The sequence below is a fragment of the Littorina saxatilis genome, linkage group LG16, assembly GCF_037325665.1.
Source record: "Littorina saxatilis isolate snail1 linkage group LG16, US_GU_Lsax_2.0, whole genome shotgun sequence".
Taxonomy (NCBI): Eukaryota; Metazoa; Mollusca; class Gastropoda; order Littorinimorpha; family Littorinidae; genus Littorina; species Littorina saxatilis.
Genome location: NC_090260.1, coordinates 18,554,097 through 18,564,096, shown reverse-complemented (window position 1 = coordinate 18,564,096; position 10,000 = coordinate 18,554,097). Strand labels below are relative to the sequence as shown.

At 39.7% G+C, this 10,000-nt stretch overlaps 1 protein-coding gene across 1 annotated transcript in view; it reads right to left on the bottom strand.

The window, feature by feature from the left end:
- The window catches only part of LOC138950573 (uncharacterized), a gene marked incomplete at its 5' end in the record, with an annotated part of 16,627 nt that overhangs the window by 3,965 nt on the left and 2,662 nt on the right, over positions 1-10,000 (bottom strand). Inside the window, 5 exon segments of the mRNA XM_070322280.1 lie at positions 1-589; positions 6,318-6,409; positions 8,320-8,379; positions 8,827-8,923; positions 9,672-9,769. The exon segment at positions 1-589 is cut by the window's left edge and continues 1,751 nt beyond it. Of these exon segments, the coding sequence (XP_070178381.1) occupies positions 1-589; positions 6,318-6,409; positions 8,320-8,379; positions 8,827-8,923; positions 9,672-9,769 (936 nt within the window).

The following is a 10,000-nucleotide window of genomic DNA, read 5'->3' as shown; positions in this document are numbered from 1 at the left end:
ATTCTACTCCCAGGAGTATTGTTGACATCGCTGGTTGTCTGTGAGTTGTCATTGCTGTTTGGGGTAGTTGTTCCAATTCTACTCTCGGGAGTATTGTTGACATCGCTGGTTGTCTGTGAGTTGTCATTGCTGTTTGGGGTAGTTGTTTCAATTCTACTCCCAGGAGTATTGTTGACATCGCTGGTTGTCTGTGTGTTGTCATTGCTGTTGAGGGTAGTTGTCCCAAGGCTGCTTTCAGTAGAAGTTTCAACATCGCTGGGTTTGCTCATGTCTGCGATCATGGTAGTTGCGGTCACAGTGGATGTGCTCATCATACCCATTGAACTGATCGTGGTTGTGTCTTGAGAGGAGCTCTGTGTTTCTGGATCGCCGGTAGGTTTTGCAGTCGTGGTGTGTACTTCGATGATGTTGTCAGAACGGGTTTTGCTAGGCATAGGGCTTTTAGCTCGTACGGGGGCTTTGGTGACTGCGTTTTGGGCGTCGAAAGCCAGGCTTTGTTCACATCGTGGGCCTGTGTAGGTAATGGCGCAATCACACTGACCCGGAGCCACACATCTCCCTCCGTTCTGGCATGGTGGAGAGCACACAGCTAGGGTGACAAAATATGTTTAAAAAAAAATATTAAAAACAAATAAAAATTAAAAAAATAATAATAATTGTCAGTAAGTACTGGTGTCACATGACTGATGTGAAACAGTTGATTGGCTAATGGCAATGCGCTTAAAACTGTTGAAGTGCGCTAACTTTTTCAGAGAGCGTATTCTTCTGCCCTTTTCCAAAGCGAGGCTGTGCCCCTTCTTTTGATTTGAGAAGATTATTCTCATCCTCTGTGTTAGTGACATGTAGTTTATCTTCTCCACATTACCAAATGATGCTTGATCCTACATTTCCCGCGGCTAAAAGCAGAAGGATTTTTTTGGACAGATTTCATGGGCCTGTGCCACCTCCCCTGATAAAAAAAAACAAGCACCAAGAAGGAGACAAACAATGACAAACACAACAACCACAACAACAAACAAACGCAAGAAAAAAATACTAGAAACACAAAAATAGCAAATCCACACAAAAACAGCAAAACAGTAAAAACAAACACACAACTATGAAGAAAAACAGAAAAAAAACCAAAAAATATGAAGAAAAACAGAAGAAAAAACCCCTCAAAACTATGAAGAAAAAAAGTAAAAACAAACACAAAACTATGAAGAAAAACAGAAAAAAACCCAAAAAATATGAAGAAAAACAGAAGAAAAAAACCCTCAAAACTATGAAGAAAAAAAGTAAAAACAAACACAAAACTATGAAGAAAAACAGAAAAAAAACCAAAAAATATGAAGAAAAACAGAAGAAAAAAACCCTCAAAACTATGAAGAAAAACAGTAAAAACAAACACAAAACTATGAAGAAAAACAGAAAAAAACCCAAAAAATATGAAGAAAAACAGAAGAAAAAAAACCTCAAAACTATGAAGAAAAACAGTAAAAACAAACACAACACTATGAAGAAAAACAGAAAAAAAACAAAAAATATGAAGAAAAACAGAAGAAAAAAAACCTCAAAACTATGAAGAAAAACAGTAAAAACAAACACAAAACTATGAAGAAAAACAGAAAAAAAACAAAAAATATGAAGAAAAACAGAAGAAAAAAACCCTCAAAACTATGAAGAAAAACAGTAAAAACAAACACAAAACTATGAAGAAAAACAGAAAAAAACCCAAAAAATAAGAAGAAAAACAGAAGAAAAAAACCCTCAAAACTATGAAGAAAAACAGTAAAAACAAACACACAACTATGAAGAAAAACAGAGAAAAAAACACAAAACTATGAATAAAAACAGTAAAAACAAACACAAAACTATGAATAAAAACAGTAAAAACAAACACAAAACTATGAATAAAAACAGTAAAAACAAACACAAAACTATGAAGAAAAACAATAAAAACAAACACAAAACTATGAATAAAAACAGTAAAAACAAACACAAAACTATGAATAAAAACAGTAAAAACAAACACAAAACTATGAATAAAAACAGTAAAAACAAACACAAAACTATGAAGAAAAACAGTAAAAACAAACACAAAACTATAAAGAAAAACAGTAAAAACAAACACAAAACTATGAATAAAAACAGTAAAAACAAACACAAAACTATGAATAAAAACAGTAAAAACAAACACAAAACTATGAATAAAAACAGTAAAAACAAACACAAAACTATGAATAAAAACAGTAAAAACAAACACAAAACTATAAAGAAAAACAGTAAAAACAAACACAAAACTATGAAGAAAAACGGTAAAAACAAACACAAAACTATAAAGAAAAACAGTAAAAACAAACACAAAACTATTAAGACAAACACACCAATACAATGATGCACAGCACAATACAAAATAATACGACTGTTATGTGTGGTACATGAGTTTAGAAACAAACAACACAACCCTTTTCTGTTTATCTAATCCCTTTTATTCTATAACGCTTGAAGAGGTTACTTTGAAAATCAAATGATTTTATTATATATACAGTTTTTCTAATAATTATTGAGAATTTTGCCTCTGATTTCAAACAAGTGGTATATGTTCTTCTTCTTCAGCGTTCCAGAATTTTCTGGTTACGTGTGAGCTCGTTTGCCCATTTGGGTTCCCCACACTATACTATACAGCGGCCATTCTTGATGTGTATAAAAGTAACCCGGATTCCGGTAGCGCAATAAGCCAAAACAGATCATAACGCTCAAATGTCAGCATATTTCTCGAGAAAAGCGCAGTTAAAAACAAGTCGCGTAAGGCGAAAATACAATATTTAGTCAAGTAGCTGTCGAACTCACAGAATGAAACTGAACGTAATGCCATTTTTCAGCAAGACCGTATACTCGTAGCATCGTCAGTCCACCGCTCATGGCAAAGGCAGTGAAATTGACAAGAAGAGCGGGGTAGTAGTTGTGCTAAGAAGGATAGCACGCTTTTCTGTACCTCTCTTTGTTTTAACTTTCTGAGCGTGTTTTTAATCCAAACATATCATATCTATATGTTTTTGGAATCAGGAACCGACAAGGAATAAGATGAAAGTGTTTTTAAATTGATTTGGACAATTTAATTTTGATAATAATGTTTATATATTTAATTTTCAGAGCTTGTTTTTAATCCGAATATAACATATTTATATGTTTTTGGAATCAACAAATGATGGAGAATAAGATAAACGTAAATTTGGATCGTTTTATAATTTTTTTTTTTTTTTTTACAATTTTCAGATTTTTAATGACCAAAGTCATTGATTAATTTTTAAGCCACCAAGCTGAAATGCAATACCGAAGTCCGGGCTTCGTCGAAGATTACTTGACCAAAATTTCAACCAATTTGGTTGAAAAATGAGGGCGTGACAGTGCCGCCTCAACTTTCACGAAAAGCCGGATATGACGTCATCAAAGACATTTATCAAAAAAATGAAAAAAACGTTCGGGGATTTCATACCCAGGAACTCTCATGTCAAATTTCATAAAGATCGGTTCAGTAGTTTAGTCTGAATCGCTCTACACACACACACAGACACACACACACACACACACACACACACACACACACGCACACACACACGCACACACGCACATACACCACGACCCTCGTTTCGATTCCCCCTCGATGTTAAAATATTTAGTCAAAACTTGACTAAATATAAAAAGGTGTTTAATGTTAACGCATAAATGATATTACGTTTTTTTTGTGTGCAAATGTTGCTTTCTTTTCGACCACGGGAACCAAATAAGTATAAGTTACAGCTCCGTCCATCCATGGTATCGCCTGATATTTTGTCGAGACTGGGTCAATGAATATGATGACGTCACTCGAGGCTCTGCCGAGAGTGACGTCATTATATTCTTTCACCCCGTCGAGACAAAATATCACGCGATACCATGCATGGACGGAACTGTAACGTATATATGGCATGACCAAAGTAAAGAGAATTTGTCATGGGACGTGGAAACAAATCATTGGAAATTCACCATGGGCAATCAACCCAAGCCTAGAAGTTGTAGAACTATATTTTGTTTCAGTCTTGGCAAGGCCAGTTTTGTCCAGTTCCGGAAAAGACATAATGAATTCATTCACCCTGCCGAGACGAAAAAAACAATTCCATGGATAAAAACGTATAAGCTTATTATCCCGTGACGCATCAAAGCTAAATTTTGTTTTGAAATGTCATTACAACGTACAGATAACTTATAACGACATAATCGCCTTCACAAGACAGGAAAAACGCACACTTTGTTTTTCGTCTGCTACAAATCTAGTCTTGTTGGTTGACGGAGAGAATAAAGCTTCAATCATACCTTCATCAACAGGAATAAATGCTCAATCCGCTGTCAGTTCGCAACTGAACCTTGTTTTTTTCTTTAACTTTTTGGTTAACATTGAAACGGCAATCCAAAAGACTGTTTCAGCTGTTTCGAGACACAGGCTTAGCTTCTTCTTTTGAGTTGCTTTTCAGTCTAAAATGACACCGGAAGCGAACAAATTGTCGCGTATACTGTCGTCACAAAAAGACGTCATGACAAAGTTACACGCAAAGCGAAAGAGACTTTGACGTCATTTACTTTTGTTTGGAATTTTCCGCCTGTTCCTAGCTTGTCAGTGAAGACTTGACGTGAGTAAGCTTACCCTTTGCAGCTGTGAAATAATCAGTCTTGTGTCTCGGTCGTGTAGGTACAGAGTTTGCTTCTGCAATCATTGTGTTCGTGTTGATGACGGCTTCATAAGATTTCCATTTTCTTGTTTCTGCGGCTGCGCAAGTTATTTTGCCTAGGTCATGGCCGAACTTTAGGCCTACGGAGAAATATCGCTGGATATTTTCTCCCTAGATTAACAGAGACAAAGAAGGGAAGTCATGCTGTATGCATAATTATCAAACGACAAAAATTGCGCGAAGCTGTCTATACTTCAGTAAATTTCGCACTAAATTTCAAGTTGTTGGAGCCCCAATGTCTCATGCGGTCATTGTCACATTAAGAATAGGGAAGACGAGATACAGTAATATTATTGATTGTGTAAGTAGAGAAAACAGTCTACGATGTTTCTGTTACAGTTACTACAAGTAAAATACTAATCCTCAATAATGTGTAGACGACCCGTACCTCGCAAGTGCGGCCTTTTCTACACAAAGGACTGCACTTCATGCGTCTAATACATAGAGAACACAACATGACTTGCTGTGTCGCACCAGATTTACACGAGTTGCTGTTTTAGATATTGAACTGCGAGCAAAAGCGAACTTTTCCAGATTGGAAAAAAAAGCAACGAGTGTAAATCTGGTACGACACAGAAAGCCGATGTTAGCATTCTGTTTATCTTATACCCCCATTCCACACATCCGTTCTAGCTTCCGTTCCCAGCCGTCCTGAGGACTGCTTCCACAACAATGAGACACTGCGCAAACGGCCGTTTTTGACAACTTTGAGCAGCGTCTGCTCGTACTGGCAGCCGTCCTCAGGACGACTGGGAACGGAAGCTAGAACCGATGTGTGGAATGCGGGTTTGACAACTCGGTGTGTGAGAGCCCTAGCGTTGCATTACCATCGCTTTAAGTTCCATTAACGATCCATGAGTTCCGTTGCCGATGTGTTAAGGTTCCATTACCGTTCATTTGGAACGGGCGAGGATTTGGCTAAAATGTTGAACATGCAGCCCGAACTCACCCGTCCCAACCGTTCCTACCGTTCAAAGGAGTTCCGTTAACGTCCATTGGCGTTCCATTACGGTCCCCTCCCGATCCCTCCAATTCCCGTGCCGTTCCTTGGTCGCTACGGGAACGGGACCTAGAACGGATGTGTGGAATGGGGGTATTCCATACTGCACTTACATGCCTTCAGCTCAAATCATCCCTGAGTCCACTCGTACAAATTAAAGACGCTTCTAAATGAAACCTTGATCTCTTACGATGCCTCGTCCAATCTTTGACGTCAAAGCAAAGTAACGTCACTCTGGAAAGTATTGCGTGACGTGTTAGAGATCGAGGTTCCAAAACAAGCGTCTTTAATTTAGCTGCCTCGTCTGCAAGACATTTTCAGTAAAATACACGTAAGTACAGTATGTAGGATAAACAGAATACTACACGGCTTGCTGTGTCGTACCAGATTTACACTCGTTGCTTTTTCAAATAGTGAACAGCTCGCTTTCGCTCGCAGTTCAATATTTAAAAAAACAACTCGTGTAAATCTGGTACGACACAGCAAGCCATGTAGTATTCTCTAGTTCTCCACACAGACACCAAAACAGACACACCAATCTTAAGGAGAACAAAAACACGGTTACTTACGGATGCTACAGGTTACATGGTCATATGTTTGCCATCCCGGACAACAGAGGTACTTAGGACAGGGATAGCTCTTTGGAATCCATGATACACACCTGCGACAAAATACTCAACATGTTGAACTGTAGCTATAAGTACAGATGAAAGCATTGTTGATGGTGATAATTATCTTCATTTCTCAAGTTTAAAAAATACGCGTACGTTGAAAGCGTACGTTTATTATGTCTCAAGACACAAGTGAAGTATGTTGCCATACTAGAATGTGATGTGTGTGTGTGTGTGTGTGTGTGTGTGTGTGTGTGTGTGTGTACCCATTTTTCCACAGGTTTGGTTGCCTAAATCACCATAAGGCAACCATCCACACGTGGATGGCAACCTAAACTCTGGATGGCAACCTAATTGTGTGGATGGTCGCTTTATTTAACACCGTTAAATTGACTTTTTTGACGGAAAGAATGTCATAACAATGTTCAAAATGACATTCTTTCCGTCCTCTGTGGATGGTCGCTTCATTTAACACCGTTAAATTGACTTTTTTGACGGAAAGAATGTCATAACAATGTTCAAAATGACACTCTTTCCGTCCTCTATAGGCGACGAAATAGGTCAAATTTTGTGCATTTTTTAGAGCAAAATTCTTCGATGCCGGACCGAGTACTGCACCCAGTGCTGTTGTAGTGCAAGTGCACTAGAAAGGCACTGCACCCAGTGCCGCCTCTTAGGTAACCATCCACACTTTAGGTGTGGGTGTGTGTGTGTGTGTGTGTGTGTGTGTGTCTGTCTGTCTGTCTGTCTGTCTGTCTGTCTGTCTGTGTCTGTGTCTGTGGTTACCACACATCGTGTTTATGACTGTGTACGTAAGAGTTAGTTACCGTGCCAGGATAATGGTTCCGAATAACTCTCACGTTCTCTTTTACACATTTGTTATACATTTAAAGCGCTTACTTCCCTTTGTTTATCAGATATCGTTACCACAATCAGACAGTACCCAATTGGATGACTTCTACGGTTTTTAAAGAAGAACGACTTGAGACAGAAAACAACGTTTACAATCAATTTAAATCATAACTAATGACTGTACGGAGAGCTGAGCCACGGTGTGTCAACTGATTCCGTTCATACACCGGATGTTTCCGTTCGTACGCAGGATGTTTCCGTTGGAACTATGTGAACCATAAGACGTATTGAATGTGCATCAACCAAAATCACGAACGTCATATAACGCGTACGAACGGAAACAGTTGATGAAAGTGGTACGGTACGAACGGACACCTGTTTTCGTTAAAAAAAAGTGTTTGATGCAAATGCAATACATCTTATGGTTCAGATAGGTCTAATATCCCTCGTAGGCGTACTCTGTTCTATATGACGACCAATGGAACACACATAACTTGAAGTGGGGGCCTGTTTCTGCCTGATCTAACGAATGTGTACGAGCGGAAACGCTTTTCGTACGAACGGAAACCTACACATTTGTACGAACGGAATCATGGCGTACGAACGGAATCGGCATGTTTTTAAAAGACAAGTGATTGTACAAAACCCATGGGTTTCTATAAACTTCTGTTCAAGCGAAATGTCGTAACAGGCAATGGTTTTGGTGATCATGTGCACATCAGGGGTCAGATTTGATAACAGAGCGAGAAAAACTAGAAAATGTTAAAAAATCAGGCAATTCTGCCACGTTTGGCCCGTGTGTGTTATCATGAGGATTACTAGCACCTTGGTACTTATCGTACACACAACCCAACCAATTAGCTACCTAATTCTTGCAATATCACAAAAGTGCGCTGCCCACACTACTTACCGCCACGTTTTTTCCCCAAGCAAGTGCCGAAAATAAGGCTGTATAAACGGAAACATCATTCGTACGAACGGAAACATCCGGTGTATGAACGGAATCAGTTGACACACCGTGTGAGTGAATGACAAAAATGACTACAGCTCAACAGACACTACCTTGATATTTCCAGATGTATGAGCAAAAGAATAGGTAGCAACTTACTGTGACCAGAAGTTCCTGCGCTGACACAGAAAGCAGGTCGCTCGAACTTGGCAGATATTCCTGTGAGAAACAAAGCAAAACGGAGGGAATACGAGAGCAAACGAATACAGTGAAACTAGGACTGAGAGGGTGTTGTTGTTGTTGTTGTTGTTGTTGTTGTTGTTGTTGTTGTTGTTGTTGTTGATGCTTCTGCTGGTTGTTGTTGTTGTTGTTGTTGTTGATGCTTCTGCTGGTGTTAATGGTAGTATTTTTGTTGTTGTTGTTGTTGTTGCTGTTGTTGTTGTTGTTGTTGTTGTTGTTGTTGATGATTCCGCTGCTTTTGATGGTTGTATTTGTGTTGTTGTTAATTGTTGTTGTTGTTGTTGTTGTTGTTGTTGCCGTAGTCGTCGTCGTCGTTGTCGTCGTCGTCGTCGTCGTTGTCGTCGTCTTCTTCTTCTTCTTCTTCTTCTTCTTCTTCTTTTTTTTCGTCGTCGTCGTCGTCTTAGACCGTATAGTAATCTGTCTCACCTTTCTGGGTCATACACCGTCATCTTTGCAGCAGAGCTGCTCGTGCTCTCTGTGGTGGAGGTGGTGGTGGTGGCATCGCTCTCCTTCGTAGGCACACCTGAACATGTGTAAGTAATAGCTTTGTCGCAGTTGTTCGTGAGTTCAAACAATATATTTATAGAACATAAAAATAATACAAAAGAGGCACAGCTGTATCCAATGAGTTGGCATCGAGGCAGATCGTTTAAAACTATTCTCAAAAATCAACAGGCAGAAAGACAGACAGGCAGGAAAGGCAAACAGATACTGACAGCCAGCCAGCCAGCCAGCCAGCCAGCCAGCCAGACAGACAGACAGACAGACAGACAGACAGACAGGTAGACATACAGACACACAGACACACAGACACACAGACAAATGTTGGACTACTCACGGATAGTACAGTCAGACAGACAGGTGGACATTCAGACACACAGAAACACAGACACACAGACAGACAAATGAAGGACTACTCACGGATGGCACAGTCAGACAGACAGGTAGGCATACAGACACACAGACATACAGACACACAGACACACAGACAAATGGTGGACTATTCACGGGTGGTACAGTCAGACATACAGACATACAGACAGACAGACAGACAGACAGACAGACAAATGGTGGACTACTCACGGATGGTACAGTCAGACAGACAAGTAGACATACAGACACACAGACAGACAGACACACAGACAGACACACAGACACACAGACAGACAGACAAATGGTGGACTATACTCACGGATGGTACAGTCAGACAGACAGGTAGACATACAGACAGACAGACAGACAGACAGACAGACAAATGGTGGACTACTCACGGATGTAACAGTTTTCGTCACCATTGTGGGTCCACCCTGTGCAGCACGAATACTTTGTACACAGGTAACTCTCCTTGTTCGCCGCGTACGAAATACACCTGGTGAGCAAAACTCAATGTGTCTTGAATGAGAAACATATATTTTTAACCTATATGGGTATTTTGTTTAGTCTCAGGCCTTGAAAACACGATTACATGCATGCACAAATATTTAGCCCCTGTGTCCGATCGGCCAAAAGCCCACAAAGTCAATATTACAGCACTGACCCAAGACGACCCGGCCCGGTCCCCAGCCCATGTCAGGTCTTCTCTAGCCACCGGCAGCCACCT